The 26133-nt window shown below is 38.5% G+C and overlaps 1 protein-coding gene across 1 annotated transcript in view; it reads left to right on the top strand.

Annotated features, from left to right (window-relative positions):
* Positions 1-26133, top strand: part of TPH2 (tryptophan hydroxylase 2) — a 688548-nt gene that overhangs the window by 177431 nt on the left and 484984 nt on the right. The window contains exon 5 of the mRNA XM_053716778.1: positions 10666-10766. Within this exon, the coding sequence (XP_053572753.1) occupies positions 10666-10766 (101 nt within the window). The remainder of the gene's footprint in view (positions 1-10665; positions 10767-26133) is intronic.

Raw genomic sequence — 26133 nt, 5'->3', positions numbered from 1 at the left:
CTCTAGTAGCTACAGTGTTCTTTTAGAGCATCTTTCACCACTATAGCCCGGAATAATAGCTACTCACAGTATTCTATAAAAAATATAAAAGGAGGGTTTCAGATATGTTTTGACATTCATATTATGTTTAATTCACCTGCCATATTGTTGTTAAAACAATCACTATCATGTTTTGTATTATGTTTCTGTCATGGTTTTATGATGTCATTTTGAAAAATCCTCAATAAAAATTATTTAAAAAAAAAAAAAAATATTTACATCAACTCAAACAGGAAAAGAATATAACATAAAGAGTAGAATTAGCTGTACATCTACATTTGTCATCTACTTAGTAACCTGCAAGGAATGCAAATTTCAATATGTTGGTATCACTACCCGCTCCCTTAAAGACAGAATAAGGGAGCACCTCACATCTATAGAGGAGACTTTACCCAGAACCCCTATAGCGAAACATTTCCATACACATTTAGATCATATAAAGAATTTCTCTTTTCAGGGAATAGAACACATAGAAAAGGACCCTCAGGGAGGTGATAGACTAAAAACCCTACTTAAAAGGGAGGTCTATTGGATATTCACATTAGCAACAAGAACACCCACAGGTATCAATAGGAGATATGATGTGAATCTATTTATTGAATAATACACTACCCTTAATAATTTTAAGTAGCAATATTAGGATAACCAATAGTATAATCATTAGCAACACCCTGAGTGTATAGACTAAATTCCCTGTCAGACCAACTTACATACACACAACTTACATACACACACTATAAATAATTATTCTTGAATACTGCTATAACACAACCTAGCTCTAAATTTATAAATTTGTAAGTTGAAGATTGAATAACATACTCAAATACTAAAACACACAGACACACATAAATAATAACTAATCCCCCCCAGTCCCATAAATGGAGACTCCTTGTACCCCATAAAAAGGAACATACAAAGAGATAAATAAAGCCTGCTTCTTGCAATATATACAAGTATAACACTAAGGTCTGGTGTATTATTCATCACCTAGACAATCATATACTATAGAACAAAGCAGGACACTTTTGTAGGCAACCCCTAGATAGTTTTATCCATGAATTACAATATCCTTTTAATATTAGTATGTTGTTTATTAAGGTTTCTTTTTTTTCTTCTTTTTTACTCTACTCTACTTCGTTATGTTGGTAAATGTTTTCAGAAAATGTGATTGTAAACAATTTGAGCAAAATGTATTCAATGTCTCAGGGTACCATCCCAAAGAATCATATTATTGTATTCCACGTCTGAGCCAATTAAACTTTCCCCTAACCTAGAGACCTATGGGTCCCTTTCTATTGGTTAACCCACCCTATTTAGGCTCACCTGTGGCATCAGATTATCTATCTCTGAGGAAGCGCATGTACGCATGCGCAAAACATGTCAGATAGTAAGAGCTGCACCTCTTGCCTATCACCTGTATGAATAAACACTGTTGGCACTGGCTACCTGTCCGGATCTGTCGTTTTTTCTTTAATCATTAGATATCCTAATTAATATATAAATAGATAAAATATATATATAGGTCATGTCAGAGGCTCACTGTCAGAACCTGAACCAAGTCCCAGGGTATCATATTACATTGTCTTCTATTCTGACCTCGGCCGTCCCAGGAAGAGACGTCTACTCCCATATGTTACTGACCTATATCCTATCCATACAATTTTCAACACAGTCTGTCCGAATGCTTGAAGGTATGCACATTATTATAGCTGTTTAGTCTATACACAGAGGTGTCATGGACTTAAACCCCCTCACCTTCTCTGCCAGAAATTAATTATATCAAATTCAAAATTGAATCCCTTCGGTACCAGGCTATCCAACTTGTGGATCCAGTATATTTCTTGGCGACTTAAAATTTGTAGCTTATCCCCACCTCTAGGTGGTGTTACTATTCTTTCAATAGCCTGCCACCTGAAGGATTTGACATTGCCCTGATGTATCTCTATAAAGTGCTTGTAGGGTGCTGAACATGTTCCCTCACTTGAAATGTATGATAAATGCTCCTTTATTCGTGTGCCCACCTCTCAAGTGGCTCTTCCCACATACTGCCGTAAACAGCTGGTGCATTTTATCAGATAGACTACAAACTTACTCATGCAGTAAACGCAGCCTCTTGTCTCATATTCTTCAAAACGATTGGATGAGTAGAACTTATCTGTGACCCACACGTGGTCACAAGAGCTGCAGGTTTTTTTGCCATATCTAAAGGTTCCCTTATGTCGTAGCCAAGAATCTGCTCGGCCCTCATCTTTGAGGAGACTAGGAGACAAGATGTTGCCCAAAGTTAAATTTTTTCTGTATATACATTTGCATCCATTTTCAATGAATGGTCTTAAATTTCTATCTCCCCTCAGGATAGGTAAGTTTTTCTTTACTATAGAGCATATTTCTCTGTACTGATTGGAGAAAGATGTAACAAAGATAGATTCACTCCTACCTCTCTCTATTTTCCTTGAATCCCTCAGTGAATTACCTCTGATCATGGCCTCTCTGTCCATATTTTTAACTTTGGAAAAAGCACCTGCTACCACCCTTTTTGGGTATCCTCTCTGGCGTAAACACCTAGTTAAGTCTCAACTCTCTCTCAGAAAGTCCCCTTCCAGTGTGCAGTTCCTTTTAATGCGCATAAATTGGCCCTTCACAATCCCCCCGAAAACATTTTTTGGGTAATTGCTCTTTGCATGTAGAATCGAGTTACCTGTAATGGGCTTTCTGAAGAGAGTGGAAACTATTTTGGTAGATACACCATCTGAACTGAGGGTGATATCCAAGAAGTTGATGCTCCTTCTATCCCGTTCATGTGTGAAGCTAATCCCGACATCATTGATGTTTAGATACTGTACAAATTCCTCTGCAGAGTTTTTATCTCCTGACCAGACAAGCAAAAGGTCATCTATATACCGTATATATCTCACTATATGTGTAGTGAAGGGGTTACCATCTCCATAGACATGGAACCGCTCCCACCACCCCATAAAGAGGTTGGCGTACGAGGGGGCAAATTTTGCCCCCATAGCGGTTCCACGTCTCTGGAGATAGAAACATCCCTAGAACATGAAAAATTTATGCTCAAGGAGGAATTTAACAACATCCACAATATATTGCTTCCGGTCCTCCGCCATATCAATATAGAGATCAAGAAAGAATTCTATGGCTCTCAACCCAAATCGGTGAGGGATATTGGAATATAATGACACCACGTCAATTGTTAACCAGCTATAGACATTTCTCTATTCAGTGTTCTCCATTATTGTTAGGGCATGAGTTGTATCTCTTATGTAGCTAGGGAGTTTATGCACCAGTGGCTGAAAAAATTGGTCCACCCAGTTGGATAAGAGCTCCAATAGGGACCCTATACCCGCCACAATTGGTCTACCTTTGATGTTAATAAGGCTCTTGTGAACCTTCGGGAGATGGTGGAAAAATGGGTATAACAGGATGATCAACTAAGAGACTGTTGAGAGTCTTTCTATCTAAAAAACCCATTTCCACACCATCATCCACCCTAAAATGCTCTGTGGGATCCCCTCCAAGTGGTAAATATGTCTCTGTGTCACCAAGCTGCATTGTTGCCTCAGCTACATAAGCACTCTTATCCATAATCACAACACTTCCTCCCTTATCTGAATTTTTAATCACAATTTCTTTGTTGTTTTGTAAGGTAGTGACTGCCTCTCTTTCCATTCTAGTCAGATTTGGAGTATATCTCTGTTGGCTATTTGCTAGATGGATTAGATCTTCTACTGTTCTCTTGTGAAAAACCTCTAGTAACTTCCCTCTAGCCTGTAAGGGATAGAAGTTGGATTTATATTTGGAAGTTATTTTGGGTAATTCACTATCTCTCCCTGGAGTATTTATAGTAGAAAGATCCTCCAGGGCTGTAAGGGTGCAAATACCTGCAAAGTGTAAATGGGAATGCTCGGTGTCTTCATCTCTAGTCAGTGTATTACCTGAGCGGGTGATTACTCTGTTTTCTGTATGGTAAAAATAATTTTTAAGAGTTAGATCCATAACTATTTTATTAAGGTCAAGAGTCGTCTGAAACAGGTCGAAATCTCTTGAGGGTACAAAATCTAACCCCATACTCAGTACTCTTTCTTCAGCTTTAGTTAGATTGACTGAAGATAGATTAATGACCATACTCAATGTTATTGGTACTTCATTATTGGGTTTCTGTTCTCTCGTATGAGGTATCGTTGGTTCCCTTCCATATTTACATGTTGATTTACACCACCTCTTCCCCTTCTGTTGCCCCTTCCTCCTATCCCACCCCTCATTCCTCCTTCCCGGGGTTGTTTGGGGGCCCACTGAAAAACCTGAGTGTCATTAGCCAATTGATTAGGTATGGGAGTGGTTATAGTGGAGGTAGACGGATAGTGGGGCTCTACATACTGTTTTTGATTAGTGACTTTGGGTCTAGCCCCTAGTTGGTATTGGTTTTTCAAAATGCCCTTAACCTGGGTACTATTTTGGGGATCTCCCTGATTAGTTATGGGTGCTGTTATTACAATTCTTGTGTCTTCGGATTCAGTGTCACGTATTTGTACTGTCCCTTTAAATGCTGATCAGTTCCCTATAAAGGTCTCCTCCTCCCAGCTCTCTTTGCTTGGTAATTTGTTCTTACCTACAGGACCGCATTTAGGACACCTGCAGTTGTACTACCTAGTATCCTCATTTACCCTCCGGATCTTCCTGCAAGTTTCACTAGCTCTGAGAGTTCCTGCCGCCTTAACCTAGTACTGATTTTGTGGAAACAAGAGAGACTCCTGGAGAGCTATTAAGGTAATTTTCTCCTCTCTCAGTATAGGCACGGCCGGACTATTCACTGAAGCTGCATCACTGTCAGGCTGTTCCGCCTCCAACTCCGGATCCAGCGTTTCCGGTATTCAGTGTGCAAGCAGTGTTTCCAGCCAGCACGGATATGCAGCTTCTCTCTCTCCGGACAACATATCAGGTATTCACTGATCGCATCTCCACATAAGCAGGCTGTATTATACCTATCTGATAAGTCTCTACAACTTTTATTCCTCAACTGTGTTCATACTTGATCTGTACTCAGAGAATATCAAGTTGAAATGTAAATCTCACTTCATTTGCTTCCTGTTTACCCAACACTGGACATTGTTAACCTGTTACTCACTGTGACTATATAAATTATCTTAAATCTACATATGAATTATATCTAAGCTGTCATACTGAGAGAGGTTGATACAAAGTAAAGAGTAACAATTTCAGTATTGTGCCACCACTGGTATTAGCAATATTGGTATATCTCATTTATCTTGCTTCCAGAAGCTTAAGATACTTTTGGGCCCTCAGTCTATGAGAAGAACAGGGGTTATTTTATTTCTAATCCCGCTATTTTGTGAGACTGAGTGGAACCAGTACATAATTCCTCAACTAGTTTATCCAACTTTTACATTTAGAGCCAGTTTGATCATCTTGCTCAAAGCTTGAAGCAAACCTGTCCTCGTCAGTATTCTCTGTGTCTAAATCCAAGAACACAACTTTCTTGTATGGCTCATGTAAATCCTCTGAAAAATTCCTATTGTGGCGTCTTCGCCACCTATTTCAACGCCCACGGTGGTTCCCCCTCATTTGATACTGGTATCTCAATGTCTACATTTGAGCTATACCAGAACTTATTTCTCTGATTTTTATGCCATACATATACCACCCCTGAGTTGTAATCCTTTTGATCCCTAAGAAACTTCAAATGTTTAAATTGTAATACTAGTTTCCTAGATTCCTCTATTGTTTTCTTAAGAATATCATCATACAAGGGAAATATATCATATTTAGTAAACTTGTTCATTTCAGATTGTAAATATACCAGTTTGGTTTTAATCTCATTCAACAAATATTCTTTGTATTCTATCAATAAAGCAATCAATTTTAATGAACAGTCAGTCAGAGCTAAGTTCCATCACTCTATAAAGTCTTGATCTTTTATATCATAGGTCGGGAATTTATTAATACGTAGTCCCCTCGGTATCATTCTGAGGGCCACATATTTTGAGAGAATCCACTTGTCCCATTTTAATTATTGCTCCTTAATTTTGAGGTGTTCCATATCCTGAAATAAGTCCCCCAATTTGGTGTTTGGTATATCATTATCAAAAACACCCTTAAGCTCTAGGGTTTCAAAATCATCATCCTCATTCTGTTTGAGGGAGAAAAAAGAGTCCGTATCAATTGTGTTAGCCATGTCCATTATCAAACCAGGAGTTTGTAGCCTTATATGCAAATGGTCCACAACATGCAAACAGTCCCCACAAATATGGATTGCTGGGTGGAGATAAACAGAATACAAAAAGAATGTATCCACATGTGAGTGTGCCCGTATTAAATCCTCTTACTCAGAGTTAATATAACGTCAAACGGTTCTATGGGAGTCCAGAACTACTTGGAGACCAAATCCTGTATAGTCAAAGCCTAAAAAATCCAAGAAGTCTTCAGAGTCCAAATCAGCATGAATGGAAGCCCCTGATCAAGACTTGGCTCTGGTAGGGGGCAGATTATCTCTTTTTCAGGCGTGGGCTCAAACTGTCCAGGACCCGTGGGTCATGGAAATTGTGTCTCAAGCAAGTGTAAAGGATAGGTTTCAAGGCTCAGCTGCTTTGGGGGAGGTTTATTCTGTCTCACATATCCAAACGAGTAGACAAGAAAAGGGCAATTCTTTGCTGTGTACAAGACCTTGAGAATATGGGGATCATTGTACCAGTACCCCTGTCAGAATGACAGACAGGTTTATATTCAAACCTGTTTATTGTTCTAAAGAAGGAGGGTACATTTTTCTTATTCTGGATTTAAAGACTCTGAACAAGTTTCTATGGGTTCCTTCATTCAAGATGTAAACTATACGATTGAGTCTACCTTTAGTTCTTCAGGGTCAATTCATGTCCACCATAGATCTGAAGAATGCATACCTTTACATTCCAATCCATTGAGATCATCATCAATTTCTTCAGTTTGCTTTTATGGACAAACACTCTCAGTTGTCAGCCATTCTGTTTGGCTGGTCACGGCTTCCAGAATCTTTATAAAAGTCCTGTTGTTCCTTACCTGGATGATATATTGGTTCATAATCCTTCTTTGCCTTTAGCAGTTGCTCATACAGAATGTCTACTGTGTTTTCTTCACAGTTAGAAAATAAATGTAGCGAAAGGTTATCTCTCCCAACACAAGAGTGACCTTTTTGGGAGTCATCATAGACTTGGCGGAAATTAAAATTTTCCTAACTGATCAATGTCGACTACTACAATCACAACTTTCTCCTTTAATAGGTGAGGGTATGGAGGTTGTGGGTCTCATGATCACGGCTTCAGACACAATTCAATTTGCAAAGTTTAATTTGCATCCGTCACAAATTTGCATGTTAAGCCAGTGGAATGAGGACCATTCCAACCTCTCTCAGACTATTCTTTTGGATCATCTCACCAGATAGTCTTTTTTTTTTCTTAGTGGATGTTATGGGGCATGAGCTTTCAACGTCCATTGTGGGAGAAGGATTTATAACATGGTTTGAATGCTGTATATTTCCTGGTGTTCTAAACAGGGTTTTTCTTGGCATTCTGTCAGAACTCCTAAGATTATACAGGGAGTGCAGAATTATTAGGCAAATGAGTATTTTGACCACATCATCCTCTTTATGCATGTTGTCTTACTCCAAGCTGTATAGGCTCGAAAGCCTACTACCAATTAAGCATATTAGGTGATGTGCATCTCTGTAATGAGAAGGGGTGTGGTCTAATGACATCAACACCCTATATCAGGTGTGCATAATTATTAGGCAACTTCCTTTCCTTTGGCAAAATGGGTCAAAAGAAGGACTTGACAGGCTCAGAAAAGTCAAAAATAGTGAGATATCTTGCAGAGGGATGCAGCACTCTTAAAATTGCAAAGCTTCTGAAGCGTGATCATCGAACAATCAAGCGTTTAATTCAAAATAGTCAACAGGGTCGCAAGAAGCGTGTGGAAAAACCAAGGCGCAAAATAACTTCCCATGAACTGAGAAAAGTCAAGCGTGCAGCTGCCAAGATGCCACTTGCCACCAGTTTGGCCATATTTCATCACTGGAGTGCCCAAAAGCACAAGGTGTGCAATACTCAGAGACATGGCCAAGGTAAGAAAGGCTGAAAGACGACCACCACTGAACAAGACACACAAGCTGAAACGTCAAGACTGGGCCAAGAAATATCTCAAGACTGATTTTTCTAAGGATTTATGGACTGATGAAATGAGAGTGAGTCTTGATGGGCCAGATGGATGGGCCCGTGGCTGGATTGGTAAAGGGCAGAGAGCTCCAGTCCGACTCAGATGCCAGCAAGGTGGAGGTGGAGTACTGGTTTGGGCTGGTATCATCAAAGATGAGCTTGTGGGGCCTTTTCGGGTTGAGGATGGAGTCAAGCTCAACTCCCAGTCCTACTGCCAGTTTCTGGAAGACACCTTCTTCAAGCAGTGGTACAGGAAGAAGTCTGCATCCTTCAAGAAAAACATGATTTTCATTCAGGACAATGCTCCATCACACGCGTCCAAGTACTCCACAGCGTGGCTGGCAAGAAAGGGTATAAAAGAAGAAAATCTAATGACATGGCCTCCTTGTTCACCTGATCTGAACCCCATTGAGAACCTGTGGTCCATCATCAAATGTGAGATGTACAAGGAGGGAAAACAGTACACCTCTCTGAACAGTGTCTGGGAGGCTGTGGTTGCTGCTGCACGCAATGTTGATGGTGAACAGATCAAAACACTGACAGAATCCATGGATGGCAGGCTTTTGAGTGTCCTTGCAAAGAAAGGTGGCTATATTGGTCACTGATTTGTTTTTGTTTTGTTTTTGAATGTCAGAAATGTATATTTGTGAATGTTGAGATGTTATATTGGTTTCACTGGTAAAAATAAATAATTGAAATGGGTATATATTTGTTTTTTGTTGCCTAATAATTATGCACAGTAATAGTCACTTGCACACACAGATATCCCCCTAAAATAGCTATAACTAAAAACAAACTAAAAACTACTTCCAAAACTATTCAGCTTTGATATTAATGAGTTTTTTGGGTTCATTGAGAACATGGTTGTTGTTCAATAATAAAATTAATCCTCAAAAATACAACTTGCCTAATAATTCTGCACTCCCTGTACAATTCTTGCAAGAGGGTTTGGACAAGGGTCTGTCAGCCAGTTCTCTTAAGGGTCAGATTTCTGATATTCAGTCCTTTGTTAAGGCTCTAGTCAGGATCAGACCTGTTTTCAAGCCTATTTCTCAGTTTGGTTCTTAGGGTTTTGCAATCGCTTCCATTCGAGCCGATGCACTCGTTGGATATTAAATTGTTGTCTTGGAAGGTGTTGTTTCTCTTGGCAATCTCTTCTGCATTGAGAGTTACTGAATTGTCTTCTATCTCGTCTGATCATCTGTACTTGATTTTTCTTCAGGACAAGGCAGTTTTATGTACGGTCTCTGTTTTTTTGTTTTACCATAGGTGTTCTCTCCTAAGAACATTAAAAGTGAAATTATTGTTCCTTCTCTTTGCCCAAATTCTAAGTCCTTGAAGGAGAGACTTTTACACAATGTAGATGTTGTTAGAGCTCTAAAATTTTCTTTACAAGCATCTAAGGATTTTTGCCAATCTTCCAGTTTATTTGTTTTGAATTCTGGTAAACGGAAGGGTCAGAAGGCTACTGCAGTATCCTTGTCTTTTTGGTTGAGGAGTTTGATTTGTAATGTTTACCTGGAAGTGGGTCAGCAACTTCCTGCTGGAATTACTGCTCATTCTACTTGTTCAGTCTCCTCTTCCTGGGCCTTTAAGAATAAGGCTTCTATGGAACAGATATGCAAGGTATGGCTTGGTCATCTTTGCATACTTTTACCAAATTTTATCATTTTTACATTTTTGCCTTGGCTGAGACAGCTTTTTGAAGGCCTGTCTTTAATTTGTCTTTATTGTCCCACCGTTTTTTCCTTTTTTGTGGACTCCACAGCTTGGGTATTGGTTCCCAAAAGTAAGGACCGTGGACTCTCACTACTATTAGAAAGAAAACATAATTTATTCTTACCTGATAAATTTCTTTCTTGGTAGTGAGAGTCCATTGACCCTGTTTGAATCTCATTACCCAAAGATTTTTCATACTTTCTACTTTCCTCTGCTATCTAGTATTACTGGGAGGGAAGGGGAATTAGGAGGGATAGTTAAAACTCTGGTGTAGGGTGTTCTTTGCTGCTTCCTGGTGGCCAGGTGATGTAATTCCCAAAAGTAAGGACCATGGACTCTCACTTCCAAAAAAGAAATTAATTTATCAGGTAAGAATAAATTATGTTTTTTTGCTTACTAGATTATATTTTTCTATGATAAGGGTATATACTATATGCATATAAAATGTTTACAGCTGGTCTGTTATATTTTGGCCAATAACCTCCAGAATTTCGACAGAATTAGAACTAGAGATAAATGCTGCTGTACTGGCAATTCAACAAAGATGTCATGTCAAATTAGCTAATCAGCATATATATGAGATTCCTTTCTAACTTTGCCTGCAATGCTTACAGTCATATACATTCTCTAAGGGAAGGGATCTAATAGTTTATTGTATTAATGTTTAATCTGTTTTCATATTTATCTTTAGCCCATGATGGAGTTCTCTGGTTTCCTAAGAAGATTTCTGAACTTGATAAATGTTCCCATAGGGTCCTGATGTATGGTTCGGAACTTGATGCTGACCATCCTGTAAGTATGAAAGAAAGTCTAGAACATGATAAGTCTTTTGGTTATTTATCATATAAACTCCTAGTTTCAATTGAAGTGAGCACTGTTGTGTACAGGGTTTTAGAGGCTGTGGGGCCGAATTATCAATGTCTGTCCGACATGATACGCTGTAGTGTATCATGTCGGACAGATATCGCTCAATTGCACAAGCAGTTCTGGTGTCGGCATTCAGCTTAAGAGCTGGCCCATTTTTAGTTCAGCACCTAGGTAGCGCTTGCTGATTGGTGGCTACATTTAGACACCAATCAGAAAGTGCTACCCAGGATCTGAACCAAAAATGGGCCAGCTCCTATGCTTACATTATTGCTTTTTCAAATAAAGATAGCAAGAGAATGAAGACAAATTGATAATAGGAGTAAATTAAAAAGTTGCTTAAAATTGCATTCTCTATCTGAGTCATGAAAGTTTAATTTTGATTAGACTATTCCTTTAAGTAATATTTGATATAAAATTCAGCAAATAACATGCACATTAATTAAAATAATACAATGCAAAGTTGTTACTGTTGGCGTTCCATGGGAGTAACTGGTATTACAATGAGGCCTCCAGCAGGGCCCGTGCTAGGATTTTTGGCTACACAGGCAAAGACACATTTTGCTTCCCCCCCCCCCCCAAAAAAAAAAAATGATATACCCTTCTACTTAAAGGGACACTGTACCCAAAAAATTTTCTTTCGTGATTCAGATTGAGCATGACATTTTAAGCAACTTTCTAATTTACACCTATTATCAAATTTTCTTCATTCTCTTGGTATCTTTATTTGAAATGCAAGAATGTAAGTTTAGATGCTGGCCCATTTTTGGTGAACAACCTGGGTTGTCCTTGCTGATTGGTGGATAAATTCATCCACCAATAAAAAAGTGCTGTCCAGAGTACTGAAACCAAAAAAAAGCTTAGATGCCTTCTTTTTCAAATAATGATAGCAAGAGAACGAAGAAAAATTGATAATAGGAGTAAATTAGAAAGTTGTTTAAAATTGCATGCTCTTTCTGAATTACAAAAGAAAAAATTTGGGTACAGTGTCCCTTTAACAAAATGTTCTAATAATGTGTAATAGATATTTCTGCATGACATAATGCGCCAAAGTAGTGACTGTTCAACATAGCAGGTAACAAAATTTACCTACACACACATACATACATACTCATACAAATGTACACATGCATACATTCTCACACATACATATTTTCACACACACATATTTATATGTATGTATATTACACATACACACACACACACATATTTACACATACATACACACATATTTACACATACACACACATATTTACACATACCTACACACACACATATATTTACACATACATACACACACATACATATTCACACATACATACACACACATACATACACATACACACACAAATTTATACACACACATTTACACCCACATACATATTTACACATACTCATGCACACATATTTACACACACATTTGCACACACACAACCACATACACATTTATACACATACATACATACACAACCACATGCACATACATACACAACCACATGCACATACATACACAACAACATACACATTTATATACACATACATACACACACAAACATACACAAACACACATACATACAAAAACACAGACGCACAAGTGACAACCGCAAGACTGAGTATAGCAAGATACCTAATATACATTTATGAAACAAAATGTTGCTATTACATGTTATTTCACAGATCACAGGCTAGAAGGCTTATTCCCACCTCTTCTGTATTGTGTAAACTAATAGCATAATTTTTAATGTCTGCCATCACCCATAGTTTTGCCATATTAATTTACAACATGCCACAACTGCCTAAAGCAAGTAGCATACTTCTGGTGTTATCAAGCAAATGTGGGTTGTTGCAGATATCCAGTGCAGCATAAGTGTCATGTCACTCTTACTGAAATCACATTTTATATTCCCAAGTTGAGTTGAACTAACAAACACTTCAGTTCAGTGAACAGACACAGCCGAGCAAAACTCTCTCCCTACCCATCCCCCTCTCCTGTTTGCCTCACCTCTGCTTACCGTGAGGGACTTGTGTCCGATTTCCCAGTTTCATCGTGAACTCCCTGGCTTATTAATCTTGTTTAACAGAGCACAGGTATCTCTCTGCATGGAGCTTGGACTGCATTACGCAGATACTCCCACAAATGGCACTAAGGTTTAAAACACAGCACTCCCCATAAATCAGAAAAAATATATATATTTAAAAAATAAAGTCTGTCCTTTAAAAGCAAGTGTTTATATAAGCAAACAGTTCAGAACGTGCAGCATGGAAAATAGTTCAGACAGTGAAGTAAAAGTAAACTTGTACTTAACTGTCTGAGCTATTTTCCGTGGTGCAGTTTCTGAGCTGTTTGCTCAAATAAACACTTGCTTTTAAAGGACAGGCTTTGCTTTTTCTATAGTTACTGCTTTAGTACAGGCTTTGCTTTACCTGTGACTGTCTGCTGCCAATTCAGAACTGAGGTACAAACACTTGCAAATGCGTTCCAGCCAGGACAGCACAGCTCCTGCATAGCTGCTCCACCCCCTCTTCCTTTCCCTACAGAAGCCCACGCGCACTGAACAGTTGCAGCCTGTGCGTGCGGGAAACATTTTCAGAATTTCAGACAATGTATTTTTAAAAATGTAAGCTACATATGGAACAGTATTAGCATGGCACCCCGATTTCCCAAGCGTAAAAAAAAAAATGTTGCTGCTGCAGGTTGTCAGTTGTCACCGGCAGTTTGCGCCCCCATACTGTGGTGCACTAAGGCAGTTGTTTAGCTTGCCTTTATGCAAGCGCCGGACCTGGCCTCCAGAATATCATTGTATTCTCCAAACAATATATAGTCCCAAAGTGTTATCTCTAGGGTTCAGTAGGGGGCGCACAGTCCTGCTTGATCCAAGATGGAGTCAGATCACAATGTTAACACAAAATCTCTGTTCTTAACGGCTGATCTTCTTAAACAATTTCAACAGACATCTGAAGCAATATAAAAACAAAGAAGGCGCCTCCTAGTGCAATATGTTTCCACAGTGTGAATCCAATATAGATGTAAAACAATTATACTCACAAGCAGAGCAGCCCCAAATGTGCTTATTAGAGCCTGCTGGGATCTCTCAGTGTCCCAGCTCACTGATACCTGGTGTGGAGTCGGATACTCCCTGCTAACCTGCTGGCCAGCAATCTGGATCAGCAGGTAGTAGCCAGTTTATATGTCCTAAGGCAAGGTACCCCTAGTCCTCCATCTTTAGGGAGTTTGTAAAGTGTTTGTTTGTTCATGGCGGTCTACGGTGCATTATGCACTCATTATTCATTTTTTGTAAGGTATATAGGCCCCTGGAAATAACAGGGATGGGAACCGTCTGTAAGAGGTAAAGGGCTTTGGGTAAAAGTGTCAATTTGACTGCTTGGATCCTGCCCAGTCATGAGATATTTTTGGGTAACCAAGATCATGTCAAATTTTGAAACTGAGAAATAAGCTTGCCATAGTTATACTTGCGAGGTGCTGATTTATCAGGGGTTATATGGATGCCCAGATATTTTTGATATTTAGTCTGTGGTTTGATAGGGCATTGTGACTTAATACTATGTAAGGCCTGTTGAGGGAGATTAATAGGGAGAAATTCAGATTTGGATGTATTGACTGAAAAATTGGATACAAGACCTAAGTTAGATATCTCCGTTAGGGTTGCCAGTTAGGAGTCAAGGGGTTGGGTGAGCAATAGAAGCAAACCATCGGGATAAATGGCAAGTTTGTGGGTCCGATCTCCTAAATTTATTCCATTGATACAATAATTTAAGATAATCTTGATAGCTAATTGTTCCAGAGACATTATAAAAAAGGAGAGGGGAGAGCGGGCAACCCTGTCGAGATCCGTTACAAATCTCAAAAGGATCTGATAAAGTGTCATTAATTCTCACTTGAGCCATGGGGTTGGAATAAAGGGCTATACCTTTTTGTATGAACTTATCTGGGAAGTGGAAGTGTTGTAAAGTGGCAGATAGGTATGACCTATCTAGTCGATCGAAAGATAGGATTTTAGCTTATAACTTTAAATCTACGTTCAGTAATGAGTTTGGTCTGAAATTCACTGGCATATTGTTTTTTTCCCCGGTTTGGCTAAAACTGAGATGTGGCCTTGTAGCATCATATCTGGGAATGCTAACAAATCTGGAATTAAATTAAAAAGGGAAGTAAGGTGAGGGATGAGGTACTTTGAAAATGTTTTATAATATAAGCCTGTGAATCCATCCGGACCTGGGGCTTTGTTTGGCTTTAAGCCCTCTATCACCTCTGGTATTTCGGTAGGTTGAATGGGTTGTGCAAGGTAAGTACTGAATTCTGGTGTGATTTGGGGGACTGGGATATTTTTCAGGTATTGTGTGCATTTATCAAAATGGGAACTGTGTGTTCTGTTTGGGAACAAGTTATATAACTTGTGATAATATTTTTTAAATTCTTCTGCTATGTTGGAGGTATCCTCAAGATGGTTACCTTGTGGAGAGTTAATTGAATGTATATAGGTTTTTTGTTTTTTTAGCGTTTTGGCCAGCAATTTCCCAGATTTATTGCCTTCTCTATAACAGGTTTGTTGCACAAACAAGAGTTGTCGTTGGACTTTAATCTGGAAAACGTTATGAATTTCCTCTCTTTTAACCTAAAGTTGTTTGAGTAGATTAGGGTTGTCAGGATTGACTTTATGCTATCAGTCTAAATCTGAAATGTTCTGGGCCATGGATATACAAGATATATATTTTAATGTAAAATAAAGTACTGTATAAATACATTAACATGTTAATATAATATTTTCAGTGCACCGTATCATAAAACAATTTTATATTTGATATATACATGTAAAATTAGAATGAAAAGTCCAATACTGACCTTCACCATCAATGGCAAATTTGTACAAAATCTACAAAAATACATACTTAACAAGGGAAAACAGCTTGAATATCACCTTTACAATGAGGTTCAGACCATTTTCTTTGAGAATTAATCTTGAGTAAAACATTGTAAGAGCAGCACAATACATTTGATAACATCACACTCCTCAAACAAATCTTTGATAATCTGCACCTTAGAGCACATGGACATGTCTTCTAAAATGTTTCTACTTTTTACAATGATCTGTTATTTTAAAAGCATAAAAAAGTTAATTTAAATAGAAGTAGTTTTAAAATAACTCTTTAAAAAAAACCTCACCTCACAGTATTGTATAATCCTTTTATGTTAAAATATTGTTAACATCATACATAGTACATGCCATATACAAAGATCTTCTTTTGTGTAATACCAGATAATTAAAGGGACTCTGAACCAACATTTTTTTTCTTTTGTGATTCAGATAGAGCATGCAATTTTAAGTAACGTTCTAATTTACTCCTATTATCAAATTTTCTTCATTCTCTTGGTATCTTTATTTTAAAAGCAAGAATGTAAGTTTAGATGCCGGCCAATTTTTGGTGAACAACCTGGGTTGTTCTTGCTGATTAGTGTATAAATTCACCCACCAATAACCAAAAGTGCTGTCCAGGGTCTGAACCAAATATTGTCTGGCTCCTTAGCTTCTTTTTCAAAAAGATAGCAAGAAAACAAGAAACATTGATAATAGGAGTAAATTAGAAAGTTGCTTGAAATTGAATCACAAAAGAAACAATTTGGGTTCAGTGTCCCTTTAAGCACAGTCCTTTTTTTATTACTTTTATACTTATTTATATTTATCTGTATCATACATTTCTGTGAATTGGTTATCAGGTTTCAAAAGTCCATGGGAACTATAGTCGTATTTATTTCTTAGCGTGTCTTTTATAGTATGCTTTTCACTTGTGCTTATAATTTGTTTCCTTGAAGCATTATACATTTTTCTCCACACAAAAAGTAAATAATATCTGGTACATTATTTAGAACAAATATCGGCTATGTATAATTTAACATAAATTTGAACAAAGAAGTTTACAAAAATAAACTTAACTGATAATTACTTGAGTGTGTCAGTATATTCATTTAATGCTTGCTCTTATTTCTCCAGTGAGAGGGGGACGACGACGACACTGTTACATTTGTCAGATATAATGATATTTTAGTCAACTTACTCAACTTCGTCAATGTACCCCTAAGTCTGCTTCCATACTCTTGTCTGACTGTGTTCCTTTAAAGGAAGGTCAGGTTGTCTGCATCAACCAGTAATACCAGATTTTGTGAAATTTATCTGTTGTACCTAAAATCGTTGCTGCCGCTTCATGTAGTGAATATGTCATTTTAATTTTGTCCACTATCTCCTGCCACGCTGGTACTCCTTCTTTCCAATGTCTGGCAATGCAGATTCTCGTTATAGTGCATAATATCCTAATTAAGGTGTTGATATGATTCTGATAGTTTGGTAGTAAGGCATTTAATAAACCTTGAGACATGGTTAGAGATATTTGTAGTGTGCTAATACACGTGGATAGAGTTGTCCATATGTGTATAAGTACCTTCCATATTGCATCCCCTGTAACATTTTCTATTTCCTCCATTCATATAATGAGATGGTTTTTATTGGAGTTAGATACCACCTAAAGATCGTTTTAAAACAGTTTTCCCTAAGATCGGCACTAATTAGGCCTTTACATGAAGTATAACATACTTGATTCCATTTGTGTAAGCTTAGTGAAGTTTCAGGATCTGTCTCCCATTTGACGATGATGGATGTCTTTGTGTCACACATTGCAGTTTGCAGTGCTATATATATTTGTAATATAGTTTTTTTGGTCTAGTATCAGTGCTACAGAGTTTCTCTAGGGGTGTTCTGAGTATGCATATTGGGCAAGAACTTGCCGAGAGCAGATGTAAGTTGTAGGTATAGTTGTAAGTTGTAGGTTACGTACCACCTAAAAAGATCTGGTTCTAATATGTTTTGTACCTTGTTATAAGTTAAGGGTTTGTTATTTGACAAAAAATCCCCCACCTGATAGAGGCCTTTATTTCTCCATTTATCTAATTGTTTTCTGTATTTTGCTGGAATAAGATACCTTAGGGGCATTTTAGAGGAAAATTCTGGTAGTAGTGTTTTATTTTTTGTTAAAGTCGCCCAATGGTTAATTGAAAAGTTAATGGTTTGAGAATAGTCTTAGGTTTTGTTTTGATGTGAGGTTCTACCCCATATAAGGTCTTCTGGTGAGTTGAAGTTTCCCAAGTCTGATTCCAGTTTGGTCCATGTTATATATTTTCTTGTGGATCCAGTTACTGTTGTTTGGGCCAAACTAGAGGCATCATAATAGTCTGTCAAGTTAAGGGGAACCAATTCCTCCCAGCTGTCTGTGTCTAGTTAGAATTTGGAAGAGGATTATTGACTGTTTCTTGCCATTTATAAAGTGGTTGATTTCTTATTGTAAGGATATTAGGTCTGTTCGGGGAATTGGTATAGGGAGGGTTCTGAACGGCTGGTGAGACTTCCTGTGGGAGGAGCGTTGAGGAAGGTGTGCGCGCTCCAGCTCTTCTGTTTGTGGAGCAACTAACTAACAGATTCCCAGCCACTGAGCCCTATTGTTGGGGAAACATTATACCCTGCCTGGGGGAAGTAAAGTGGCTTCAGGAAGTTCATTAACTCCTTTTAGGCTGACCGGATTCAGCTGCAAGCACAGAACCGAAGCGGAAAAGATTCTGGGATCCACCGTGACCAGCCATGACTTGTCGGCTACAACACAGCACCTGACAAATGACAGACGGCAGCTGATCAAGGGAACAATACATAGTTAAGGCTGCCAGCGGAGTACTCCGATCTGAGAGAGAAGTGTCCCAGCTGGGACAGGGAACCTGGTTCTACCGGCACAGTGGTCAGATCAATCGGGAGAGAGCCCCGGAGGAAAGCAGCAGAGAACTTACCGATCCAGGGAAAGAAGTTGTTCCGTGTGAACAGCCGAGACCGGAACCATCTTACCCCCCCCGTAAGTCGGCACAGACAACCGACGTCACACTTGCGGGCCAGGTAGTTCATGGAGAGTTGGCGCCTGGTCGCCTTAGAACGCTGTGGCCGTAAGTAATACGTACAGATTGAGGTCCTCCTGGGAGAGAGAGGTACGACAATAAGCAGAAGCACAGTATAGATGCCGTGAAGACAGCGGGGGGTAAGTAAGCAACATTTCCTTATGATTGCAAATGCTCGATATAATCAATATTGAACTACTGTTGAAGGATTCTTTCCCCTATACACTTAGGGGATCTCTTGTGTTAATATGGTAGAAGGTTAATACAGGTGTCGTTGGAAAGACGAGTTAGATACTCGGCAAAGAAATACCCCTTGAAAAATAGAATTAATTAGACATTACACGCTGTTGCCTGACTTGAATACGTCAAAGCTGTGCCTGTCAAGAACCCTGCACTCCATCCGGGGGTACAGAATTATTGCTTCCCAGACAGCATCCCTCTGTATCCTCTTCTTTATTTTTTTTTTATTTTTTATTTTTTTTCCCTTTCTTTTTGCCTAAATTGCTAGATCACCTTAGAAAATAGGGACTAGTCTGTAAGCAGAATATGCAAGATCAGTGCAAACATAACAGCTGATATCAGGATAAAGTGTGGACTTGGGACTGAACAGAAATTTAGCACATAATCCTCCTATTCTGCCTGTATTTCCCTCCACCAGCGCCTTTCTTGAACGGTTTTTAAATCAGGTGGAAGGGTGCGAGCAAAGCAGACATAAAGCCTGGAAAGCTAATTACCCTGCTCTGGAGACTTCTTTTCCCTTTACGCCACTCTATTCTAATATATGGCAAAAGGGAAAGCTCTGATAACGTGTTTATAACCCAGAACAGGATTTTGAGTACAATTTGTTTGTGATACCCCTGTGGAGACCCTGTATAACCTGTGATCTTGTTTATTTATTCAGTGTATGATCTGAAATTTTCCATATTTTTTTTTTCTGTCTTTTTTCTTTCTTTTTTTTTTTTTTTTTTACTGGGGAGGCCCCCTTCACTAAAAATTGCATGTCTATGTAAAGGTATAATGACCATATAAGGGCACGCTGAATAATCTACTAATTTAATACTGTTAAATTGCATAAACACCATCAGTCTCCATAAGAATAACTATACGTCTAAGGGTTCAATAGTCAGTAACTGTGGAGCATGTATAAGATCATATTACAGGCTCTTAGTCAGTGGCAGTAATTTTAGATTTCTTCCTGTTTTGTCCACATATTCTTAATTACACAAGTCCATAAGTCTATAAAAATATAAGGTTCATAGAAGGCTAGACAGGTGTGTATACTAGCCTTAGGTGCACATTAACAGGACGCTTTTAGTCTTTTTCCCTTTTTCCTGTCTTTTTGCCCTCGTTCTCTTTATGTTTCCCCCCTTCTCTTTTCTGGTGTATATAACTCTTAAATGTAAGAGGATTATCGTACAACGTGGTAATCACATATTTTCATGCACTATAGCACATTGGCAAATTTAACCACATAGGTACCTATAAAAAGCCTTAGAATAGACATATCGAATCTGTCCCTGCTTTCTTTTTTTCTCCTTTTTATTCTTCACCGTTTTCTCTTTTCGTTTAAAAGGAAAAAAAAAAGGAAAAAAAATAAATTTTTGTCACTAAAACTGCACATAAGATAAGCACAGTTACATTAATAGAAATTTTAAGGATTGTATGGTACTTGCTGGGTAAGAATTTGGGGACTCATACAGGTTTTTGTTGCTGTAAGACCACAAATACTGCATGTGAGCCGGCACACAATCAAAGAGGTGAACTAAATACATAAAGTACCACTAAAACACAGAGGTGAATAATTAATTGAAACAGAGTTATGCAGCCGAGAAAGGGAAAGAGAAAGAGGAAAAAAGTCAGATTATCTCTGTCCTAGATAGAAGTGTATATATTGTAACCACTTTTAGGAATAAGTCCTAGCAGTCTCGATGGACAAATACATGACAAGTACAAAAAATAAGTCCCCCGCCATGCCACCAAGGAAAGATAGGAAACAGAGATTAGGTTAAGAAGCTGGCATTGAGGCCAGTCTGGAAAGTCCCTCTGTAAATCAAGACACACAAATGAATATAAATCAACTAGCAGATCTTTTACTCCCGCAGTTTGAACTGGTGAAAAAGGATATTGCAGATTTATCGCAGGAGATCAGGCAGTTCTCAGTCAGAATGGCAGAAATAGAGTCTAGGGTCTCAGAAAAAGAAGATAAACTAAATATCCAAGACATAAATCTGAAGGGAAACACAGATAAAATTAAGGCACTCATGTTAAAGGTGGAAGATCTGGAGGACAGATCCCGCCGGAACAATGTCAGGGTAGTGGGACTCCCAGAGAGAAGAGAGTTCCAGGACCTTTTGAAATTTGCGGCAACTACACTCCCCAAGTTATTAGGGATTCTGGCAGATAGGGACACACTCCAGGTAGAACGCGCGCACAGGGTAGGAAGTGCTAGGACCTACACAGATGGAAACACACGTCCCAGGATGGTTCTAATTAGGTACCTGAATTTTCAGGACAAGATGAATATCATGCAACACTTCAGGAAATTACAAACATTAACAATTGAAGGGGAAAAAATCCTGTTGTTTCAGGACTTTTCGGCCGAGACAGCCTCCAGGAGGAGGGTTATGGCTCCATTTTGTTCAGGGTTGATTAGGGCTGGGCTTAAAGCAGCATTGATTTACCCTGCCAAAATAACGGTTTTAACCATGGAAGGGAGAGTTGTGTTAAATACAGTAAAAGAAGCACAAGATTTCTGTCAGGAGAATAACATAGAGGTCTGAATGGGTATTTTCATCTTACAAGGTTATTAAGGTAATAAGAACATATATGAATCTTAAATGTTCAAGAGGGAATTTCTATGTTGCAAGGTTATTAAAAGCAAGAAGTTTGTATCAGAATTTTAAATTATTCAGTATAATAAAAGGTTGTGGAAAGGGGGGGGGGAGAATGAGCAGTTAGTTCTGTTTTTTTTTTTTTTTTTTTTTTTCTTTTTTTCTTCTTTTTTCTTTTTTTCTTCTTTTTTTTTAATTAGATTAAAATGTCAGAACCTCTGAAGTTAGTGTCGTGGAATGTGGGGGGTATAACCTCCCCCATTAAACGGAAAAATGTTTTGAGAATGCTGAAAGGGGAGAAGTTGGATATTATCTTTCTGCAGGAACTGCACCTAAAGGATCATGAAATAGTAAAACTGAAAGTTAATTGGGTGGCAGAAATTGTAGCTACCCCATGTATTAAGCGTAAGTGTGGGGTGGCCATTATCATAAACAAAAAGGTTAATTATAAAATGCTTAAACAAGAGTGTGATCTGCAGGGTAGGTACATAATCCTCCAGATGCAGATAGAGGGCGTCTGTTGGACCTTTTGCAACATTTACGCTCCAAACAAACTCGAGAAAAGCTTCTGGCAAAGGATTCAACAGAAACTCATACCACATTTAGAGCAGAACTTGATTATAGCTGGAGATATGAATCTTACGTTATACCCAGAGAAGGACAGGTCTAGAGTCAGAGGCTGTCAAGCAAATAATAGAGAAACCAAATTTTTTAGGAACTATATTAAGACACTAAAGTTAAATGATATTTGGCGACAGCAACACCCGGACGATCGGGTATACACATGCGAATCCAAGGCACACAGAAGCTTTTCTCGCATTGATTTATTTCTGATAAGTCAGCAAATAGCTAAGCTTGAAGTTGAAACCCAAATAGCAGACACATTGTTATCTGACCATGCCATTGTAAGTTTGCGGGTCTGGCCAGATAAGAGGATTAGAAGACCTGGGAATTCGTTTCACTTTCCTGCCTATATGAGTCAAAATATACAGTTTACTAATTGGTTAAATGTAAAATGGTTAGAATATTGTGACCTGAATAAAGAATATATTAACAAAACTGAAACCTTTTGGGAAGCAGGGAAAGCTGTCATGCGTGGAGAAATTAAGGGATATATGGTCAAGTTAACACGTAAATTGAAAGCAAGAGAGTTACAACTGGCCAACCAGCTTAGGAATGCATATAACAGATACCTCCAATCTCCAAATCAAGTCATATGGAGTAAATATATCTGCGCTAAAAATGAAAGGGAGGATTTTTTCAGAGAGAAATGGGCAGGGGAAGATCTTAAGGCGAGGTCTAAGTTTCAAGGATATCAGGGGGTTTCAGCCAAACATTTGGTTAAAATAGTAAAGTTTAGACAAAAGAAAAATACCATAGCAACAATAAAAGATGGCAACAAGGTAATAACTCATTCTGCGGAGATTAGGGATGCATTTTACAAGTATTTTCATAGCATCTATACCAGCGGTGGAAAAGATGAAAGGGCTAAGGCACAATTCTGGGAAAAAATCTAATTACCGAATATATCAGCAACAGAGCTAGAACATATTAATGCGGCTATAACAGAGTCAGAAATAGACAAGGTAATACAAAGGATAAAATCTGGAAAAGCAGCAGGCCCTGATGGTCTCCCGATCAAATTTTACAAAATTCTATCAGCCACAATCGGCACCACATTAAAGAATCTATATAATGATTACTTCTTATCACAAGCCTTAAAATCCCCTTACTTCTCAGATTCAATTGTCACCCTGATATATAAGAAGGGCAAAAAGCCAGATGAGTTATCTGCCTACCGTCCAATCTCCCTGTTAAATCAGGACTATAAAATATTGATGTCAATTATTGCCGACAGATTAAAGAGTGTCATAGGCAAATTCATACATACAGACCAGGCAGGCTTCATCCCGAATAGGAACTTGGTTCGGAACATGAGAAGAGTACTGACAGCTGTGGACCATTTTTACCAGATCGGCCAACAGTGCAGAAGGGATTTTCATAACACCAAGAAAAAAGATTTTGCTTTAATCACCATTGATGCTGAAAAAGCTTTTGACTCCATTGAATGGAATCATCTCATAACCTCTCTTGAAAACGTTGGTTTCTCGGGCCGGTTGGTTGATCTGGTGAGAATGGTCTACAAGGAACCAAGGTCACAGCTTCTAGTGAATGGGGAATTAACGCAACACATCATCTTAGAGAAAGGAAACCGTCAGGGCTGTCCATTATCCCCACTCCTATTTGATCTCGCCTTAGAACCCTTGGCAGTATATCTGCGGCAAACAATACAACCAGTCAAGATTGGTAGGGAGACTTTACTCATTTCTTTATATGCTGACGATATACTCCTATTTCTGCAAGATACAGTAAACTCTATCCCATGTGTCCTGAAAATTATTACAGAGTATAGCACCTTCTCTGGTTACAAAATTAACCCTAAAAAAATCAGAGTTATTATGGGTCAATAAAACAAGGCAAAGTTGCAATTATATCTTCAGAGAAGTGAAGGCCATCAACTACCTAGGGATCAAGATTACTAGGAACCCTAGGGAATGGTATCAATTAAACTTCAAGGAATTCTTTGATAATATTCAAGCTAATCTTAATAAATGGAATCTACTTTTTCTGTCAATTTCGGCCAGATGCATGATAATTAAGACAATTATATTTCCTAAAATTTTATTTTTGTTGCAAAACCTACCCCTCCTCGTTACAAGGAAAGATATAACTAGATATAATAAAGCCTGCTCTTCCTTTATTTGGGGGAAAAAGAGACCAAGAATCTCTATAGATAAAATGAGCAACTCCAAAGTATATGCAGGGTTCTCTATTCCAAACATTAGACATTATAATCTAATAGCCCTGGCCAAATTTGGATTAGATTGGCTCACCAAATCAGAATACGTAACATACTATAAGTTAGACGCGGAGCTGATCAGACCTTTCAGCCCGCTTGCCATGTTACATTGTCCATATAGGAAGCTGCCCCAGAATGTAGATGGAATGTTAACATTTGCTAATATTATTAAAGGGTGGCAGCTATACTGCTCTCTAGTGGGACAGGAATTTCGTGTGTCCCCATATTTACAGATTATCGGGTGTGTGGATTTTCCATCAGGTCTTAACCATAAAGTATTTTTTGACTGGAGGGAGAAAGGCCTAAGTTATTTTGCCCAGCTAAAAAATGATAGGGATGGCCAGACTTGTACCTTCCAGAGTCTTGTAGAACAATATCACCTCCCAACCAATAACTTCTATGCATACTTGCAGGTACGCCATTATATTGAAAGATCTAATAAAGAAGTGGCAACTGAATGGGGATTGTTTCAAATAGCCCCGGGCCTAAAACTCTATCAAGCAGGGAAACGTTCAATTTCCTGGTGGTATCAAAATTTTTTGACAAATAAGGGACTGGAACATATTAACCTGGCCAAGGAAAAATTCAATAAATATTTTGAAAGGTTACAAGGTGAGGATATATTAGAAAGTATTAAACTTACGGCCGAGGCGACTTCAAGTATTAGCTGGAGAGAGTCACAGTGTAAAATCATAAATAACTTTTATTTGACCCCAGCTAGAATGGCCAAATGGACGGAGTCAAAGGCCGGGAGCTGTTTTAAATGTACACGGGCAGGGGCAGACCTTTTACATTGTATTTGGAGTTGCCCAAAAGTAAGGCAATACTGGGCAAAGGCTCAGTATTGGTTGAACTGTTATCTCCAGAGTAAAATTGAGTTACAGGCAGAACATATATTTTTCCTAAAGAAGTCGGCCATTATGGGGGATAGACAGCTGGTCAATTTAGTTATACTGGTAGCACGTAGTCTGCTTTTTAAAAAATGGAGACAAAGAGAAACTCCCTGTATAAGGGAAGTTACCAATATTATTAAAACACAGATATTTGTAGAAAGGCAGAACCTCAAGGCTGAGTCAGAAAAGCAGTTTAAGAATTATTTTAAAAAATGGGGAAGCCTGATTAGTTCTTGGACACCAGAGCAGCAGGGTTATTTTTTAAAGCCTTTTCAGAACGCAGTACCATTCTTAAATCTGATTGTATCCGGCGTAGTCTTGACTAATAGAAAGGGCCAGTTGATACAGGTTAATGTAAGTAGGGGTGCGATTATATATGAATCCTTTTTTTTTTCTCTCCGCCCTGCCCCCCGCCCCCCTCTCCCTCACGCTTCAGCGTTATGTGCCGCTCTGCTGTTTTTTGATGTTGAGGTACGTAGATTTTTAATTTAGTAAAAATTAAATGCGGGGGGCGTGTCCTGGCAGCGGCTCTGAGCAGTTGTATATCTCTAGAGCTCCGGGCGAAAATTTGATAATCCGCCGATTGTCATTACTACCCTACAGCTTTTATTAAGAGTGCAACTGCTGTGGTACTCTATCACATCATCAACAAAGAAAACTGAAAAATTGCTGTATTTATGAACCGGGAGACGGAGTTGGACATTAGGGGCCTGTAGCGGCGGCAATATTACAGGCGGCGTTCTCCCCCCCGGATCTCCGGGGTGTT

This window comes from Bombina bombina, chromosome 6, assembly GCF_027579735.1.
Source record: "Bombina bombina isolate aBomBom1 chromosome 6, aBomBom1.pri, whole genome shotgun sequence".
Classification (NCBI taxonomy): domain Eukaryota; kingdom Metazoa; phylum Chordata; class Amphibia; order Anura; family Bombinatoridae; genus Bombina; species Bombina bombina.
This window is presented reverse-complemented; position numbering and strand designations above follow the sequence as displayed.